At 27.6% G+C, this 22,074-nt stretch overlaps 1 protein-coding gene across 6 annotated transcripts in view; it reads left to right on the top strand.

The window, feature by feature from the left end:
- RhoGEF64C (Rho guanine nucleotide exchange factor at 64C) overlaps positions 1 to 22,074 on the top strand; it is a 616,090-nt gene that overhangs the window by 573,744 nt on the left and 20,272 nt on the right. For all 6 annotated transcript variants that reach the window (XM_075368882.1, XM_075368880.1, XM_075368883.1 and 3 more), the window contains 6 exons: positions 1,315 to 2,270; positions 5,410 to 6,033; positions 8,244 to 8,413; positions 15,732 to 16,095; positions 18,360 to 18,482; positions 19,836 to 19,973. In XM_075368882.1, the coding sequence (XP_075224997.1) occupies positions 1,315 to 2,270; positions 5,410 to 6,033; positions 8,244 to 8,413; positions 15,732 to 16,095; positions 18,360 to 18,482; positions 19,836 to 19,973 (2,375 nt within the window). The remainder of the gene's footprint in view (positions 1 to 1,314; positions 2,271 to 5,409; positions 6,034 to 8,243; positions 8,414 to 15,731; positions 16,096 to 18,359; positions 18,483 to 19,835; positions 19,974 to 22,074) is intronic.

Here is a 22,074-nt window from a genome sequence, read left to right as displayed (position 1 = left end):
TAGAAAATAACTAACACAACATAAATAATATAACTTCTGAATAATTCTTCCGTTCATCTGATTACATAAAAAAAAAATAATTCAATTATATTAAAAATCATGCAAAATGCATTTATACATACATAAAAGAGGCTCCAATTGTAAGCTGGTAAATTGCATTTACTGCAACCTGGTAATTCTGTAACACCTGGAACATCTAATTTTACAAATTTAATGATATGAAGTAAAGATGAATCCAGTGACCAAAGCCACTTTAATAATTCAGGTACTGAAGTTTTAACATTTTTATAATTTTTTTAACATCTTATAATTTTTTTTTATAAGCATCACATCAATTATGATTTTTGGGAGAAATATGTAATAAATCTCTTTTAATAAATATCAGTTTTTTCCCAATAAAAAATCAGATGTAGTTTTTCCTTACTTTATAATTTAACAAAATTTAAAAACCCTATTTTGCTGGTATATTTTTTTACCCAACTATTTATTTTAAAATTAAAAAGTAAACAAATGCTGCTCATATATTCAGAATTTTGACAGTTTATAACACAAAATGATGATTTTTTTTTCTGAAAATAGCTTCCAGACAGGAAAGGAAAAATTACACACAATAATAATCCAAAATTATCAAACTATACTAATAGTTATGTCTTACATAAATACCTGCTACACTAAATATTTGTAGATCAATCACATGCATCCTTTTGCAGAAAATGACTGCATATGCATTGTGTATTGTACACCAACGTAAACTTCTTTTTTTTATGAGGTAATTGAATCAATAACATATTTCACTGCAACAAAAATTTTAATTTATTAGACATTATGGGTAATTTCTCTAATGTTTTTTTTCTAAAAATAACACAGTATTTAATAAGTGATGTTAGTAAACTATTATTTACACCATCACCACCGCTTTTTGAAAACAGTGATAGCACTACTTTCAAAAAATATAAAGTAAAGAAACTTTAGATAAACACACCATTACATATGACAAAAGGTTTATAAAATAGAAGTCAATCAAAAATAAAAAATAAAATCATCCTCGAGAATATTGATAAAAAGTACTCTCTGTTGTTGTAAGAATAAGTTTTCATCAAGAAATAAGCATCTTTGAATGATATCTTTAAAAATTATGTATATTTTTAAAGATGTCATTCAATGTATGAAATATAATGGCAAGATTAATAAAAAAATTAGAGTATAATTTAAAGATAAAATACAACAATTTTTTTATTATATTTTTTGAGTATCTTTCATTTAACTTTTTCTTTTTTTTGTTCTTTATTACAATGTTAATATTTCTTTCAACAGGTGATGAAGATAAAAGACCACCGGTGAGATTACACAGAAGCTTAAGTGATCGTCAAAGTGGTTCCTGTGATGTTAGGACACAATTTAATGATACAATGAGACTTAGAGTGCGACAAGCTCGTCCAGATACAAGAGAAAGGTTTTCATCTGACCAAAGTCCTGATGAAACGAAGCCAAAACGACTGCTCAGTCCAAGTCGGCCTAGACCAAAGGAACCGCCACCACCACCTCCACCACCTCCCCCACCACCGAGACAGATATTTCCATTTACAAAAGAAGAGCTGGAACAAATAAATAATCAAGTTCTGATAAAAAAGACTGACGATATCGAAACCGAACAAGAACCAGAAATTATAAATTCTTCTTCGACAACAGATTCAGTAAATTCATCATCGACTTCTTCAGTACTATTACCTAGCGTGACATTCAGATCAGAAGCATCAGTTAGATTAACAGTACCGCCTTGTGAACCAACGAAAGAAAAAGAAGATGATCTTCCTGAAACCGGTCAAACGTGCACAGTTATAACTGTATCACCACCTCCTTCATCAACACCTTCACCGCAACCTTCTAATCGACGTACATCGATATTGATAACGAATGAAGACCTGCCGCTCACTAAAACATCTGTATTAATAGGAGATTTTACTAACAAAAATAACCATTCTTCATCTGATGTCATACCGACAAAAGTGGAAGATAATAAAGTAACAATCAGTGTTGGTGGTACTACATTCTGCCAAAGAATACAAAGCCCAACCAATTTAGAAAGTACATCTGTTGTAACAAAACAACCTCTTCCTGAGTATCGTAGCACTGTATTTGTTTTAGATACGGCTACAAAACCTATGAATGAACTTCAGTCTTCATCGATTCCTTGTAATAGAGCTAATCGTTCTACATCTACAATTGATCTTACTGCAGAACATGAATTAAATGAACTGATTAGACAAAAGGTATTTATTTCATTACTATTCATTTATTTTTTAATTGTTATTACTATTATTAATAATACATTGAAAGGCTATTGATATTTTTAATGCAAGAAATTTAAATTGACATTTTTTGTTTTGAAGAAACACGAAAAGTGACATTCAAAGTACTGTAAAACCTGACCTAACAGCGATTTTTATCCTTCAGCATGGCCCACCCTTCAACAATGGTAGTAGAGCAAATGAAAAAACTGAGCCTTCACTTAATTGCAAGCCTCTATCAAGTCACATGCCACTTGCTTCAATTTTAATTTTATCACTGAAACAAGCTTTATTAGTGTTCACCCATTGGCATTCCAATTCAAAGTTCACCATTTGTTTATTTGTGCCCTTTAGGAATACATGAATCAACCCTTCTCGCTTCCAGAATTCAGTCAAAAACTATAATTTTTTGTTGGGAGCAAACCTGGTCCAGAGTCCACTTTAGGAAATCTTAAGACTACTGAATGTGTTCATCTAGCACAACTGATTCAATTTTCACGAAGCAAAATTCTCTGCTAAAAAGCAAACAACAGAGACTGAATCAGTCTGGAACCATCTACTACACAGCATGTAATCCCAGATCTGGTCTGAAAAAGCTACTGTCCACAAAGTCAGGCAGAGACATGAGATATCCCGCACAGAGCAGACCTCACTCGAGATAATAAAGTGCAACCTTCCTGCCTGCCATTAGCATTTACACTCATACCTGAAATTTTATTTATCTAAATGTAATTTATCAATAAATATTTTCAATTTTTTTGATGTAATTGAATATTACTCTTTAAAGTATTTAATGATAAATAAAAATGAATAATTCGTTACAAACCCGCAAGAGGCTAACAAATTATTTACCAATATGGGTAACGAGAAATATTGGTTTTACCAATATGGTAAAACCCACAAGAAAATGCAAGAATGTAGTAAATATTTTGTAGTTCAAAAAGGAGTGAAATACATCATCAAACTAGTCAAATGACTAGTAATGAAATTAAGTTACAGAAGTAAATAACATGACATTTATTTATGATTAAGACATTGAAAAAATGTACTTATATTATGGTATATATTTATGTTATTTTGTACTTATACCTTGACAGAAATTTCAACTGAATTCTTATTCATGTTAATAATGAACATAAATATTTAATACAGCATGTTATTTGTTGAATAAACTTGTATTATTCAGATACAGAACACATAATGATGCAGAAATTTATTTGATAAAGAATTTAATTTCCAAAACGTTTAATTTCATGTGTATATCCTACAAGTAGAATAAAGCTGTTGAATTTTATTGTTATGTTATTTAGTTGATTAGTTGTGAGGCAAAAGACAAGACTTTCTTTTTCTGCTTCAGATAACTTAGTTTTATACATCACTGACCAGACAAAGAGGACCTTACTTTAGTACAAGCAAATCAGGACCACTGCTTTAACGCACTCTTTTTGCACAGTGTCTGTGTCTTCATGAGTTTGCGATGCAGTGTCTCAGCCAAACACATTTTCTTATTTATATGAAATTTCTCTAAGAATTTGTTGCTACATATGTGTAAAAATCTTTCATTTCTAAATGGTGTTTGCAATTTTTTATAGATAGGTATGAACTGGTCTTATGGAGGTAATTCTCCCACTCAAAATCCTGTTCAGAGAATGAATGAGGATAATATGAATGAATGTAAATTAAGTGTAATCTTGTACAGTCTCAGGTTGACCATTCCTGAGATGTGGATTAATTGAAACCCAACCACCAAAGGACACCAGTATCCACAATCTAGGATTCAAATCTAAATCATATTGCCTTTACTTGGGTTTGATCCGTAGAACTCTCAACTTCGAAATCAGCAGATCTGCGATGACGAGTTCACAACTAGATCCTCTCCTCCATTTTTGATGTAATCCATTCTTAACTTCTCACACCATTTCCAGTTTCACCAGCTACATGCATACACTTTACTCTTCAACTTTTAACTCCAACTTTAAGCTTTTGTTTATGTAAGACTGTTTTACAACTGTACAAAATTATGATTTTCTCATTGCACTATGAAATGATTCTTTCTTTTTCTTTGGTTTTCATTACGCTTATTTTTTATTATTTTACATTCAGAAAATTTATTCACAAAAAGGTTGTAAAATACAAAAAAAGGGATTTATTATATCTCCTTAACAGTCATTACTTATTAATGTCTGATGTTCTTGGAAACAATACATAAAATGTTGATAATACAGTAAGATTATTTTGTTTCTTTCTGATTTAACCTTCCATAATTAATCACTATTAACGGTTAGATTTTTATTGTACTTTATTTTAATTTTTACTTTATTATTCAATTTTGTTGTAAATCTCAATTTATTTACTTCAGTACAAAATAACTGAGGTCTGCAGAACTACTAGTAAAGTTTAGAGCCAGTATGTTTTTTCAGGATATTTCATTCTAACTACCTACAAGGCATATTTCTATTTGCAAAAAGCTGCATATAATTATCCTCATAAAAATTAATTAAAAATATTAATTGAATAAAATTAAATAATGTCCAGAATACCATTTAACTATTACCTAAAATTATTATTTTAAAAGAAAAAAATAACGTTATTAGTCACACATAATTTTTCAATATAAATATGTTTTTTCATTATTAATTCAGAAAATTGTAAGACTTCATTATTAGTTAAAAATAAACATTGTAAATCTGTTAAAAGAGAATAAAGATAAATAAGAAACCTTTTTCACTGAGAATAACAGTAGATTTATACCAACCAGTAAGTTTAAAAATTGTTATTCTCTTGATATTATTTCTGTATTTTAAAAACAAACAAGTCCTACTATCTAGTAAGCATAAGGGAAAAAGGTGAACCCAGAAATGGATACACAATCCCATGACTCCCAAACATGAGGTGGTCCACTTTTTCTAAAGTCAAGAAAGATCTGGAAGAATTTTCATAATTTTGTTGTAGTACTAAATCTTGCAGAAATTTATAAATCTTTTAAGATTAAAACTTTTACCTTCATTGTATTTTAATTTAATTTTAGTTTTTTTAACCTTTAATTTGTTCTTTATAATTATGCATTACTTTAAATAAATATAATTTATATTTAATATAATTACATAATAATTTTTTTAAGGTTGATCCAGTTGAAGCCGTAAGAAAAAATTTAGTACCACATGTATGTGGACTCGGTAGAATTCAAACTGTACAAAATGATTCAAATGGACAATCTCATGAGGATAATGAAGGTTCAAGGGATAATATGAATGGTAATCGATTAGAAGAAAAGAGAAAAAATGTAGAATCTCAAATGAGTGTAGAAGATGAAGTATTTATTACTGAGGATAATACACCAATATATTCTTCAGAACAAGACAAACAAGACGATGAAGTCGAAGTGCATACATTATTTGAAGAAAACCACTATGACACGTTACGAGACCCGATTTATGAGGAAATTAATGAAGATATATCTGATACTCCACCACCTTTACCTTTATCACCGCCTCCTGTTAGATCAATATTTGAAGGTGCTTCAAAATATGACATTCTTAATTACCTAGTCGGTGCCAAAGAACGAGGCATCATACCGGAAGATCAGACTGAACCTGAAGATGAATCATCACCACAGCATTCGAGAATTAATTCACTTGATCTTAGTAGTCGTATCAGTCATCTTAGTAATGCTAGTGACTCGAGTGAAGATTCCTGTAATCTTGTCATATCAACACCTGATACAGCATCTATATCGTCTGACAAGGTTAGTAATTTTAGTCTTTATTATTATAATTATACAATATATCCCAATTTAACTGGTCCCATTCAATAAGCCAACATTTGGGTTCAGGATATTTATATGCATTAATTATTTTATTTGTTATTTCAAAACCTAGTCATTTCATAATTAATTTTCATTTTTTATTTTGTTTCAAACTAGTATAGAATTATGAAATGTAACAGAATAATGAACTTAAATTATTAATTTTTTTATCATAAAATTTAGAATTTTTATATTTATTCATCAGTAAATTACATATTGTAAATTAATCAGTTAATTACCAGTAAATTCATCAGTTAGATGAGTGCATTTATATACAAGCTTAAGCTTTTGTAGCCGTAACAGTAGATTGAACTCATCCATATCATATTCAAAGAAACATGAGTGATTTAATGACTATTGTGATCCCACAGAATGTATGACATTTGTGGATAATCCAGACTTTCATTTTTCCAGATGATAACTAACCCTATTTAGTTCAGATGAATGGGGTTGCGCAGAATTAAGAAAAGTATTACCATAACTCTAGAAGAGATAGTTTTAGGATGCTGTTTCATTAAAGTGTAATAATAAAAAAAAATTAAGTTATTTCTAGCAAAAAAAAAAAAATTTTTTTGTCGATATAAATGTTAGCATAGGTTAGCATAGGTATAAATGTTAGTCTTCCATCTTATTAGGCTCAATACTAGTGTAGAGAAATGCCTATGAAAAAAATAATATTAAAAATTAGTTTTTATTAAATTTATTTGATTGATGATATTTGAAATACGGTATTGCATAATAAATGTTTTTTTTGTTTATTAATCAGAATGAATAAATTTACAATATCTTAGGATGTCTCAATGATTCTAATATTATGCTTTACCGACGTCATATGCTTCTTAAGAAAGAGAAAGTAAATGGAAAACTTTTAAAATTGATTTAATATGAAGAAAAAGAATGAATTACCCCTTATTTTAAATAAACTAACTTTCTATTCACATTCTTATAACTGGGTAAATAGTACGAAAAACAAAACGTAAATAAGAAAACAAACTTACTTTTTGTATGTTTTTTTAAAGAATATTCTACCTTAAAAATGTTATTATATTTTTTTCTTTGTAATTAAACAATTTTTTTGTATTGGTTTCCTAGCATCGTAGCTAGAGAGAGCTATGCTGCTAGCAAGAAGTATGGTAATCAGTCAAAAAATGACGTATAGGGTTTTTTTGCATTTCTTGATATTTCATGACCCAGGTACACCAAAAAACAACAAAAAAAAGTTGGGGGTAATGTTCATATGTACTGGTGTGTTTGAAGCTTAATAACTTTTGACTGGATAAATTTATTTTGATGAAATTTGGCACAGACACTCACTCTTTTATATGGGGCAATGTGTTGGTAAATGTTTTGGATCAATATTTCCAGGGGGTAACATAGTTTCTTTGGAGTCAATTTTCTCAAAATTTTGCAAACATAACCCCACTTTATATTAAGCTCAGTACATGCATACATACTTATCTTACCATTTAAAAAAAATTTTTGGCCTCAAATTCTTCTCTTCCCCAAAAATCATAAAAGCTATTTTCATATTTATTGCACAGTTTTTTACAAATTTTTTTTATGTCTTCCTAGGCATAATAGTAGTGCAAACAACCCAAAAAAAATACCTTGGGGCAATATTGTTGGTAGTAGAGCTCATAAAAGTTTAAAAAACTTGATTTTTAAACTTTTTTGATTTATTTAAACTTTTGATAATGATAATAATACAATAAAATTTCACCATAATTCACCCCCACCTCCCAAAACGAAATTTTAAGTAAATTTTTATTGGTTGTACATTTTTCAGTGGAAATTTTTTTATCTTCGTCCATTTAGTATAATAACATAGACAAATCAAACAATTTTATTGGGAGGGGATTTTGGGGGTGGGTGAGCAGAAAGAGTAGAAATTGCAGATATTTAAAAAAAAATGTATTTATGTATCATTGTTTTACCACTATATAAGATTAAATAACCAATGCCAGAAAGTATAACAACTTTATTTTCAACCTTTTTTAATTTGTTATTTTTATTTTTGATGTCTTTTATGATGATGGATCCACTGAAAATACATTAAAGTTATTATCTAATTTTAGAACTTTATAAAAGGATATTAATTATTTTTTATTTTATTTTAATATTGTAAACATGTATGATTTTCTTTTTTTCAGATAAGGAAGAGTAGTGCAGAAATTGAAAGAAATGATTCAGGTGTCGGTTCAGAAACAAGTAAATGTTCTAGAAGTAGATGGCAGCACCTTCCAGCAAGTTGTATTAGAGAAGATCAACAGCATAGCTGTGAAGATTGTGATCAACCTGTTGAAACACAAGTTACTGACAGGTAAAGTTGAAAAATATTATAAAATAATTAACTCTTGTACAGACAATGTGTTACTGATAGTAAACATAGTGTAACATTGTAAAATAATATGATCCAAAGAATAAAAATGAAGAAGATATCTGATTGATTATTTAAGATTATATGGAATTGGTTACAGCTATGTATAACACACTTCGTGATATTTATGATATTTGTGACTATAACTGGCCAAACAAAAGCACAGTTCATTGTTTGGTTAAAAAATTCAAAGGCAATTTTCTCTACTTGATTTTGAATCACCAATTCACAAAATATATGGTAAAAATTCAATTTTATCAGTTTCACGTCATTCACAAGAACTGTGAATAAGAACAACATGACAAATTTTGCATTAAGATCTTGGCCTACACCCATATAAGATTCAATTAAGTCAAGAATTAAAGCCACAAGACCATTCTTTGGATAGACAGTTTGCTGACTGGACTCTAGAGCAACTTGAAGGGGATCCAAATTTTCACAAAAAAAAAACATCTTTTTTTTGTGAAAATGACGCTTATTTTTGGCTTGATGGCTTTGTAAACAAGTGGAATTGCCTTATTTGGAATGATTCCAATCCACAAATGATTACTGTTTAGTATGGGTTATGGGCTGGTGGTATCATTGGGCCATTTTTTTTCGAAAATAAGCAAAGAGATGCTGTTACAGTAAATGGTGAATATTATCAAGTTATGATTCATGATTTTTGTATGAAAACTAGAAAATTTTGATTAGAATGAGATGTGATTTCAACAGGATGGTGCCATATGCCAAATGGCTGCTGAAAGAATTCAGTTAAAAGACTGGTGATCCAATAATTTCACAAAAAGGTAATGTCAATTGACCACTAAGATCATGTGATTTGACCCCCATAGATTTTTTCTGTATGGTTGTGTTAAGTCACAAGTCTGTAGTAATAAACCACTAACGATTGATGACTTGAAAGTAAATATTTGATGTGTTATTAGTGGAAATCAAGCTGATTTGTGCTAAAGAATCACACAATTTTTTAATTGGGTTGGTTATAACAAGCAAAGCCGTGGAGGCCATATGAATGATTTGTTTTTTGAACATAATGTAAGGTTATAAGATTTGAAATAAAAACAAAATTTTGGTTGATATTTCACTTTCTTTTTGTTTTATTGCAATTTTATTTTATGCTGTGAAAATGAAAGACCCTTTATATATTTTATTAACTGAATTTTGTGTATATCTAATATTAAATGAAATTTAAATCACCAAAACACAGTAAATAGATAACTTAAACCTACCATATTTTATTTATCTATTTACATCTTAACAACAGGGTTAGCCCACTTACATTTACTAGAATAATGAAAAATGAATTTTTCACGTGATCCCACATCATTCCCACTAAAATGATATAGGAATGATTCCAATGATAAACAGCAGAATTTGCATATTTGTCCATAATAAATTTAAAATTTATAAAACCGTAACAATTTCAACAAATTCAAGATTCACTAATCATAAAAAACAATTTATTTTAATATAATTATAGAATTAAATGCCAACTGATGATGCAGGAAAAATGACATACACTCTCTCTCTCTCTCTCTCTCTCTCTCCCTCCCTCTCTCTGTCTGTCTCTCTCTTACACTCACACACATACACACACACGCACACAAAGTAAAAAGACAGGAAAATGCAGATAGAATCTCTTCACCTAGATAGAAAGAGAGAGTAATGAAATGTTGAATAAACCATTTTTAAAATGAAAAAATAATCCATTAAGATGTAGGTACAGAATATAATTTAAGCAAATATATTTGATCCTAGCTTTGAATATTTTTCTAATCTATTGCAGTAACTTAACATTAAAATGTGAAAATTTTCACGTTTTATTTTTTAATATGGATAATTTAAATGTTTGAATTCTAATTATACTCTTAATTTAATTTTACTTCTGTGAAACAATATGAAGCATTCTAATGATCATTACCCCGTCTTGGTTTATTTAAATAAATTTTTGAACGGTTAACATGTCAATTTATTTCATAAAAAAAATTTTCATTGTTGTTGAAATTTCCAATACTAACAAACTTTTATGTATACATGTAGACTCAAAACGCTTTATTGAAAAGCAGTTTTCATTAATAATTTCACTTTTTCATGCTTTTAGTGATTGACCTGTTTATATATTAAAAAAAAATACTAATATATCAGGAAGATGGTAATGTTAATAAATTTAATATCATAACTGAGTTTTTTCTTAAATTTTAATTATAAAAATTATTTTAATTATTACCATAATTAAAATATTTACAAGTATATTTTACTTAATTTCATTTTTCATCTAAATTTAAGTCCAAAACTTACAAGTATTTTTTTTTCATTTGATGGAACTGTAATAGTCGGTGAAATATAATATATGTATATTTCAAATAGCACGTTTCAAAATTAAGTAAATGTAGCATATTTACTTTTTTCTTATTTTAAGGTTGAATATTTGCAATGTTTTAAGGTATCACCTCATAAGTTCAGGTTATCTAATTTTGGTCTGAGAAAACATGGCAAGTAATTACCAAAACAATGGGAGTGCAAATTTAGGATATTATTATTTTATTCTAATGTAAAATTTGGAATAAGAATAAGAGAACCAAACTTAATAATATAATACTTATATTAAAACATGTCCAAATGTTTTTGGTCACTCTTCCAGCCATCTTCAGTTGCCTTTTATATTAGGCAGACATGTATTTAGAAACCCACTGGGTTGGTCTAGTGGTGAACGCGTCTTCCCAAATCAACTGATTTGGAAGTCGAGAGTTCCAGCGTTCAAGTCCTAGTAAAGCCAGCTATTTTTACACGGATTTGAATACTAGATCGTGGATACCGGTATTCTTTGGTGGTTGGGTTTCAATTAACCACACATCTCAGGAACGGTCAAACTGAGACTGTACAAGACTGCACTTCATTTACACTCATATATATCATCCTCATTCATCCTCTGAAGTATTATCTAAAACGGTAGTTACCGGAGGCTAAACAGGAAAAAGAAAGAAAAGACATGTATTTAGAATATGATTGAAAATTATTTTGGATTTAAACTATTTCTTTTCACTGAGTATTCTGTGATCGAATGGAATATCAAAATGTTTCAGTGTTAGTGGATTTTATTCATAATTATACAAGTAAAGACACACAATAGTTACTTATCAGTATTAATTACGTTGCTATTTACCTACCACTCACTGTCATATAATTGGAAAACAATTAAAAAGGCAGAAAACATGCTAGGATTCTTAAAAATGTTACAAAGTAGTAAAAATAGTATTTATGTTCATCAACTGTTAAATTCATTACCTGTCATAAATTATAGAGAAAAATTATTAAATAGTGTTTCTGATAAAAAAATTTAGTTTTTCATTTTCACTCTATAAATTCAGAAAAGATGAACAATTCATTATTTCATATTTTATAAAACTATGACCATTATCCTTCAATTATGATTTAAATGTTTTTATTGTTTAATATAGGATGTTTGTAAAATTGAGAAATAAATAAATTCTGTTTTGAAAAGATGAAAATATGAGAAGTATGTTGTTGGTTTCTGTTACATAATGATAGCTACTGAATATGGTTACACATGGTTTACCAAGCATATTATTTTTCTGTTGTTACTATGTAAAGTATTATGGCAGACTTGTATTTTGTTCTCTTAAAATTTAAAGCAAATAAAAAAAAAGAAATATTTTAATAAAAAATAAGTAAAATACAGTACATTTTTTTGCAAAAAGAAGTATCAGTGTAATAAATCTGAAAATCTTAGTAAATCTTATGACTTGCTTTTTTAGCCGACTGAAGAAGAGTCTAAGAGTGTAATTACAATCTTACACATATGAATGTGGTTGTATATATATATATTAATATATATATATATTTTTTTTCTTTTTTTTTTGTTTTGCTCCATAATTTCAATACAGTTGGACAACTGCTCTTTATTCAAATCAGTACCACATTTCTCAAATTATAAAGGTTGTATATGACAATTAGAAAAAAATTTAAATTAAGGATAGTAGACTCTTCTTATAAAATGAAGATATTAAAATAGGAGATAAAATAAAAAATTGGGGGATAAAATAAATTGGGGATACCAAATTAAAATGCTTAGAAAGAGAGGAATTCAAAAATAAATAGTGTGATAATGAAATACTCATAATTGTCACATCATAAAAAATAATAACAATATGACAGACATCATGGATTTAAACAGAAACAAAACAACTGAATATTATATATATTGTATTCAAAACAAAACATCAAATAATTTTAAAAAGATAAATCTGGAGACTAGGATAAGTGATTAAACACACACACACCCAGAACCAACCCACCCACACACACACACACACACACACTTGTTTTCAGGACAAAAATTGCCTGGAAAACTACTATCACTGAGTATGATTGTAATGAAAAAGGACCACCAATTACGTATGTTGTTGAATACTCATGCTGGACATATTAATAAGCACTTCTGAACATTCAAATAAAAATTTTCACTAATTGGGTACTTACGTATTAACGCCACCGCAGCTACAGCTTTATTTAAAAACAATGTAGTCAATCGGATTTCGGTGGAAAATGGGCCGATATAGAGTTTAACATAGATTCAAAACAGTCTCTTTATTAATTTTAATAAATGGTTATTTATATTTATTTATTTTATAAATATAATTTAACCAAACTTAACCTACGCTCGCTTCGCTCACTAACCTTGACTAATTAACAGGAGTGTTTTGATTATTTAAATAATAAATAATTGCAATAATTACTGAATTTATTAAATAAATACTCAAAAATTATGGTGTTAATTAGTCAAGGTTAGCGAGCGTAGGTTAAGTTTGGTTAAATTATATTTATAAAATAAATAAATATAAATAACCATTTATTAAAATTAATAAAGAGACTGTTTTGAATCTATGTTAAACTCTATATTGGCCCATTTCCACCGAAATCCGATTGATTACTTTGTTTTTAAATAAAACTGTAGCTGCAGTGGCGTTAATACATAAGTACCACTAATTGTTTTTTCTCAGGGGGACAAATTCACGGACAGGAATTCCTTTGCTGTTGTGGAAATAGACAACCACTGTCTTTATCCTTAGGCTTTTGAAGGCAACTATTCTTGCCTTTGATGATTCCAGGAACTTGCCTCCAACAGCTTGGCAATTAATAAAATAAAATTGCAATGAAAAACCAAGTGTTTGAGTGAAATCATTCACCATCAGCTTCATCAGTCATCAGTCATCATCCATCACCAATCTCAAATTCAATAAATATTTATTTTTTCACGCAGTTTAAAAGATTGCCTTGTAGAATACAAACAGCCACTCTTTAACAATCCCGAATCATCTATCAAAATTTTCAAAGATAAAAGTCACTTAGATCATTATCATAATCGCTCAGCGAGGTTCTTAAATCCTTATTCTTACTTTGACAATAATAGCTATTATAAACACTGATTGAATTGTAGGCTTTTATTTTTCTTTACCATTGTTTTTTTCTTTACCAAGTTTTCTCTACCATTTTTGATGTCACAAACTATTTGTCTGTACAAGAAATAAACAATTATCCTCATACACTTCTCAACCAACTCCACGAACTCAGATATTCTCCTGAGTTTGAAACAAAATTTGATATTCACTGTTTCCCAAAGCACTAATGTGACAATTATTTCCCACCATTTACAGAATATGGCACCATGTTTCCCAACATACTTAACATGTTGCCACATTGCAGATTAAGGATAACCCTATCGTTTAAATTTATTGCTCATAAGATGACATTTATGTATTTGTCAATAAAAAAAATCTATCTCAGAATTTTATTGTCAGTCTGAGTACATGTAGTGTAGGATTCTATAACAAAATTGCAAGATTAATAAGTGAAAATAATTTAAAAAATTGTTATATATATTTTGGATTTATATATTTAATCAAAATAGTTACACAAAGATATTATTTATTAAAATTTAATAAAATCAAATAATTTTTAAGTATGTCTGTTAGTTTAGTAAATTGGCTGAGAAACATAGTACTATGTCAATTTGTAATTTTTTTGTAAACTATCAATGTTTTATTTATGGAACCATCACTACTATCATTTGAAAGATGTGGCAGTTATGTTTGATTTAAAAACAAACTACATATTAATAAACATAAAAATTTTTTTAAATTAAAAATTGTTTTGTGTGTTGGCCATCAATTTGATCTAAAAAAATGTGTCTGCACCCACCAGTTTTAATTAAACAAAAATAAAATAACCAGTTTTTAGTGTCTGATAAATTGTTATGTTCTTCAATTTCTCATTGAAAAATGCATACTAAATGCTGTTCATATTTGATTTATTTTCTCAGCCACACCTGTATAAGTGTTTTCTTTAATAATTTAATATAAATTAAACCGGGTAAAATAAAAAAAAAACATATAAGTAGCCAACCCAATTTTGTTTATAAGCTTTATATGTAACAAATACCTTAACAGAAATATTAATAAATTATAAAAAAAAATTATAATAGAAAACATGCTTAAAAAAATGTTTAAAAAGTTAGGTTATAACTTTGGAAAACTTTTTTTAATATACCATTTTTATAAGATTGTATTCTGCAGAAAACACATTAAAATAGCAGCATGCCTTCTTTTTTGCATCCACTTAAATAGTAAGATTAGGAGATATAGTTTACCCAATACATCCCTCAACTATTATGTATGCATTTTTTTTTATAAACCCCTAAAAGAAAACAAGGTTCCTGGACAAATGTTACCTGCAAGAAGCATCAGAAATGATATTTATGATATTATATTAATAAGATATAAAATATCCTTTTTTTATTTCTTTTTTTTAAATATTTTTCAAAAAAATATTTTATGCCTCTCATATTTCACAGAAGAAATGAGTGTTTACATATTTTCTTATTATACATTTAGATAATTCTCTTAAAATTAATTATTTCTTTCTGTTATTAGAATTTATATTATCTTAGTGAATAGAAATATGAAGTAGAACATGTCCTTAAGTGAAGAAGTCACTTTGTTTTATGAATCCATGAAATCAATTAAATTACCTTAATAATCATCATTAATCATTTATTATTACATATTGTTATAACATGATAATAATTAAATAATTATTTAATGTTTCAAAAAATTATTGTTCAATATTAATCTGTCAACAATTAATATTATTTATTGCTGGGGTATTTTTAACAACAGCATTTTTTATTATTTATGTAGAATATCATATTCTAGTTATTCAATAAATGATTTATTGTTTTCAGCGGACTGATGTTTGCACCTTTAGTATGTCGTAAATGTGCAAAAAGAAGAGCAGAACGTCGTGAGATAATAACTGAAATAGTTGAGACTGAAGAAAAATATGGCCGAGATTTACGTATTACATTAGATGAATTTTACAAACCGATGTTAGTGGCTGGTTTATTAACGCCAGAACAATTATCAGCAATATTTCTTAATACTGAAGAATTGCTTGAACATAATGCTAATCTTGCTGAAAAATTAAGAGATGCCTTAGAAATAGCACTTGATCAAGGAGATGAAGATTTGTTGACTGTTAATATTGGAAGGCAGTTCTTGGATGCAACACCAATGTTACATGCATTTGAATCATATTGTACAAGACAGGTATGAATAAATAAAGTATTAAATCTTATAAATATAACTTTTGTCTGAAATACATAAAATACAACTCGATTGTCAAGTCAGAAAAGATACTTCTCTAGTGATATATATATTAATAATTAATTATTAATAATAACTAATAATTTTTAGTAAAAATAAATTAGATTTCACTAATCATAATTATTGGTAAGAGAAGAATGCTTATTTAGCATTAGAAAAAGATTATTTTTTCAACAGAAAAGCAGAATTGATGCGTGTTTTTGATGCATCATAACAGAAATGAATATTTCTTAGAAAAACATTGTGAAGGTTTATAGTCACTGTTTTTTTTTTTGTTTTTTTTATGAGGAACTTCAATGACAGTGATGTTTTCATTTATTTATTTAATCATAACAAAGTGTGAAACTATACAGGTCAAATCCAAACAAATCTTCATGAAACAAAAGGTTTTATAATCTAATTAGGAATTACTATTTACATAAATATTATACTCGTACACATCAGCAAACATATAATTAAATCCAAAATTAGACTCCAATACAAATGATCAAATTAGCTTAATCAATATTTTTTACCAAATAATTTTTTTTAAGGATAAATAAAAGTAATGTCATTTTTCTTTATTAAATAACCCGGGAATTAATTATTGTTTCAAGAAGAACAATAATTCCAACTCATATTAAAACATCATTTCTCTTTAACTGAGACTGAGCAGATTATTAATGTAAAGAATATTATCTCCATTAATTTTCCTGATCTGAGTCAGTCTTAGCCCATTAAATGTTTGCCTTACAATATCTGAAATATTGAAACCAAAAGCATTTATATTCATTTCAAATATATTCTTATATTTAATTATTATAATAAGATCAGTAAGATCTTATTATAAATTCTTTGAATAAATTTATAACTGATACAGAAATCAGGTGACAAATACAAGAGAAGAATATGAAGAAAGCAAGATTCAGAAAAGACTGAGGCAAGGATATAGTAACTATAATGATTCATTCAGAAGAAAAACTAAATTGTGTGAATGTATTGTTAGCTTAAAAATTTGGTATGAAAGTAAATAAAACTAAAGCAAAAACAATGAAACATGGCAGAAAAGAGGATAATGAGCAATTAAATATTAAGTTAGAAGAACTCCACCAATCTCCACGACAAAGTGTTAGCTTCTCAACCTTTCATCCGTAGGTTCAGAGTTTGAATCCTGGTCAGGCATAACATTTTTCATATGCTATAAATGTTCAGTTTCATTTTTCCATGAACAAGCTTCTTTGTAAGCTTATGTGGTGAATTAATTCAGCATTGAAAAAAAATTAGAAGAAAAGTACTTCACTAATTGAGTTAAAAATAATTATTAATCATTTCTATTATATGTAAGTGAAACCAGGCTCAAATTGTCAGACTGCAAAATTTTTGCGGTATTGCTTTAACAATACCAAGTCATACTTCAGCTTCTTATCTACTGATTTGAACAAATGAGATGCCATTTTGTTCACCATAAAAGACTTAACGATAACAAATTTAAATGACCACAATTTTTTAATTTTCAGAGGTAAGATTTTGTGACTTTTTTTGTAGAAGGTGTTCAAGATATCACATTTCATTATAATATTTCAATATCTCAATCCATTCTTAAGAAATAGATTTTTATTGAAAAAAAAAAAATCAAAATAAACTTTTAAGTTTATTTTGATTCTTGAATCACTTCCTAAGTTTGGCCGGCATCTCCTGGGATACTCTAAAACATCTAGAATTAATCAATTTGGTAAAAAAAATAAAAATAAAAGAAAAAAGTGTTAAAATATTAAAAGTGTTAAAGGGCAAAGATTGTTGAGGAAGAAAAGATTGGAATTTTAAACAGACAATTGAAAATGTAATAACTATGTTGAGGAGGGTTAAAAATTAATACAAAACAAACAGAAAAATTTGTAAAATAACCAGTCAAATGGCAAATCACAAAAAAGAAAAAAAAATTTAATGCACATACATATTGAAATGTGTGTTATTTTAATAATGAAAATGTTTTTAGTTTAGTAGTTTATAAATATTTGATATATATGTTTTTATGATGAGAATAAAATTATAAAAAAATATCCGATTGTTATAGGAAATTAAACCCAAGACTAGTTGAATGAGAAGTTAGTATGCCAACTAGTTCATATAATCCATTGAACTATACCACACGAGTAAAAATATTGTGTACTTTATTTAAAATAACTTAAGTAGATTTAATAATATTTCATTATACTTTGTTTTTTTAGGGAGCTGCATCGATGTTACTTGCTAATTTAGAAAAAGAAAAAGAACTGCTTAGGATATTTCTTAAAGTATCTCAAATGGAGAACACAGTATTAAGGCGAATGAATCTTAATTCATTTCTAATGGTGAGTAAGCAAACTGTATGCACTTTAATTTTATTTGATTTATAAGCAGAGCCAGATTACATTTCTTTTAAACTACTTTATATGAGGCTAAGAAATTATAAGGCAGTTCTCTTAAACATTTAATTGGAAAGTAACTTGTTTTTTAGTTTATACAAGTGTCTAGGCTGTACAATACAATTATGCTGTAAGCTCAATTGTCCTTACTAAACCATTAGTTCTAACTTTATTTGAGTGATTTTAAATTCAAAATAACTGGGTAATAAGAACTCCTTTGACTATATTTAAATTAGAGATCTGCAGTGTTATTTAACTGCAAACATAACACTTGGGGTTTGTGAATTTCACTGTACTAATCCCTTTGAATCTTTGCTGATGAATTAGAAACTTAATAACTGACTGCGTAAAAAAGATTGAACAAAAGATTTATTCATAAAGATAAATAAAAAAGTTTAGGGTAGTTTTATTTAACTTACCAATATTTTGGGAAGTTATTTAACCAATGCAATTTCATTTCATAATTCAAATTTTTCTTCAAAAAACTGAAATACAAACTAAAAAAATTATATTTTTATGAACACTTCCACTGATATTAAATTTAAACTTGTTTAATACATAAACTATATTCTAAAAATATGTTCTGCCAAATAATTGTCTTTTTTCATTCCCCTCAGCCAGTTTAAGCTTTTTTACAAATAGATTTACATCCTGTTTTGTATTTTTCAAGTTATAACTATTTCAGTTATGAAGGTTATATTTCAAAATTAATATAATTATAGTTTTAATAGTAACATGAATTATAACTAAAAGTATTCATTATTTGACAACAATGAATAATTTATAATTTGAATTAAAAAACTTTTTTTTTAAGCAACTGCTAGGTTATAATTAGTGTTTAGTTAGACAGATTTCAGTAATGAAATGGGATCGCATCAGATAATAAGAGAAGGAATGGATTATCAAATAAGATTAGACTTGACTTTTTACAGTGAAGTGATTTACTAAAGTACAGTTCATCTGTAAAGACACAACAAGACTTGTATAAGTAAACTGAAACTAAAATTCATAAAACTGGAAAATCAGTATTTTTGTTCTGCTGATCTAGTTTTTTGAACTGTTTAAAAATAAATGAATAGCTCTTAACTGTGTTTAAATTCTAAGATATTAGAAATCTTACTTTATGTCATAATTTGTCATTTTTTAGTTAAATTATATTTATGTAATTTATGGCAATTTTACATTTAAATAATGCATATAATTGTAAATTATGATGAATCATAATAGCAGAAATATTTGTGTTGTAAATATGTTTTTTAACTTTATTTTGATATTTGAATAGAATACATGATCTTTCAGGTGCCAGTACAGCGCGTTACAAAGTACCCGCTTCTGCTGGCGCGACTGTACAAAGTGACACCTGTACATCATGTGGGCCGAGAAATGCTCAAGGAAGCTCAACATAAAATAGAGTTACACTTGGAGCACATGAACTCTGTCAGTATAGTTTAATTACATAAAATATATTTCAATTATGTGATAAAGTGCATTATGCATTCAATATTCAATAGTAACATTTTTTATGTACAGGCTTTCTTGTCATATCTGTACAATCACAGCCATTAGGTTACTCAAAATCTTACATTTTATTAATTTCTGATACAAGCAGCTTAATGCATATTAGTAAATATATTTTTGTAATATTATGAGCATATGAATATATCTCAGGTTATATCACTTCAGTAGAAATAGTTTTAAGTTTTAGTAAAGTAAATCCAGCATTAAAAAAAGGTCAATCATGAATTTTGGGTAGGCAGCGGTTTTTTCATCATGTAGAAGGGTCAAATCTGAACTTAAATTTCAATTTTCGGGGTGGGAGAGCCCCCCATTCAGCCACCATCTTGAAAGAAAGGGTTTAACCAGTTTTCCATTTATCTTGAAAACTGTAACACACAAGAATTTTGTAAAGAGCTTTTCTGTAGATATTATCTAAAAATGTTATTTATATGTTTTGTTGCAACTTTAATAATAAAAAAGATATAAATAAAACTAAACCTAAAATTAAGGGGTGAATGCTTTTAAAGTGTAATAATGGTTTTCTTCTTATCTAATGAAAAATTTATTTTAGAGCTTTTTTGTAGAGCTTTGCTTAACAAATAATTTAACCTACCAATGTTTTGTAATTTTCTTTATTTTTTGAGGTGTTTTAGCATCTTAAATCGGAGCAACTAAAGTGTCAATGAATATACATAAGTGTATGAAAATCTTATTTATGTTTTCTTTTATATATTCTTTCATTTTATGTTATTATTTTCTTATATTTTAGGCATTGCTAGTCAAGATAAATTTGATTAATTACTAATAAATTTCTAAAGAAATATTAATTACTTGGAATTATCAATGATAAAACCCTTTTTCCAATGACCTACAAAACACATTTCCACCCATTTTGCTATGCAAATATACAAAACTTCAATTATTGAGCCACAGGAAACCCAAGAGAAATTACCTCTTCCCAGACTCAACAGAAGTTAAAAATTGGTGTTGCACTGAAATACCATATCTTTTCAAAGAGGATGAGAATATTTTGACTACTACCTTGGCAGTTATTTTGACATGCTTGTAGATATCTTATAACTCAGCTTCTCCAGTATAGTATTGATTATTTTATTAAGCATGGTCTGTTGGTATTAATATATAAATTATTTATATAATAGTTTTCACTTAAAAATAATCTTTAATAGTAATGTTCGAGCGCTTTCGGATTAATAATCCACCCTCAGGAACAATGATGTGTTATACATTATAATTATTTACTTCACATATCCCTAATTATACAAATTGAATTTTATAAAAATATAAATATAACAATTGATCGTCAAAAGGTAAAATAAAGTTAACATTATCCATCATGTCAGTATGATTGTCTCAATTGTTATCAATAACAATTGATTTGGTATCATAACAACTGAGACCTTCATACTGACATGACAGATAACATTAACTTTATTTTATCTTTTGATGATCAATTGTTATATTTATATTTTTATGAAATTCAATTTAGTATAATTAATATGTGACGTAAATAATTATAATGTGAAACACATCGTTGTTCCTGAGGATGGATTAATAATCTGAAAGCGCTCGAACATTACTATTAAAGATTGTTGGTAAGTGAAAACTATTATATAAATAATGATATTGAGTTCAGAAAAATTTTACAAATTCTCACTAAGCCTGAACATTAATGAAGGTTATGTTCCTATATATTTTGTTCCCAGTGCACATCATTTTGACATGTTGACATCTTGTGTGGCACACCTGCTAGATTTTTTACTCTTATTACTTCTGTCATCTTAATTAAAGAATAAGATGTTATAATGGTATCTATCTGTATGAAAATTTTAATTTATTACTCAAGAAAATTTCATGCAGTTTTCATTATCATGTGTAATCTTAATTAAAAAGCGTGAAGTTAGATTGATCTATATTCTTACACAGCCTATTAAAATGTTCCCATTTGATGCTCATTAATGGATAATGCTGGTTGTTTTATTGAAACAGAAATATAATTGGTGATAAAATATTGGAGATATAC

This window comes from Lycorma delicatula, chromosome 6, assembly GCF_047948215.1.
Source record: "Lycorma delicatula isolate Av1 chromosome 6, ASM4794821v1, whole genome shotgun sequence".
Classification (NCBI taxonomy): domain Eukaryota; kingdom Metazoa; phylum Arthropoda; class Insecta; order Hemiptera; family Fulgoridae; genus Lycorma; species Lycorma delicatula.
The sequence above is the reverse complement of the archived record's forward strand: the minus strand, read 5'-3'. Positions and strand labels throughout refer to the sequence as shown.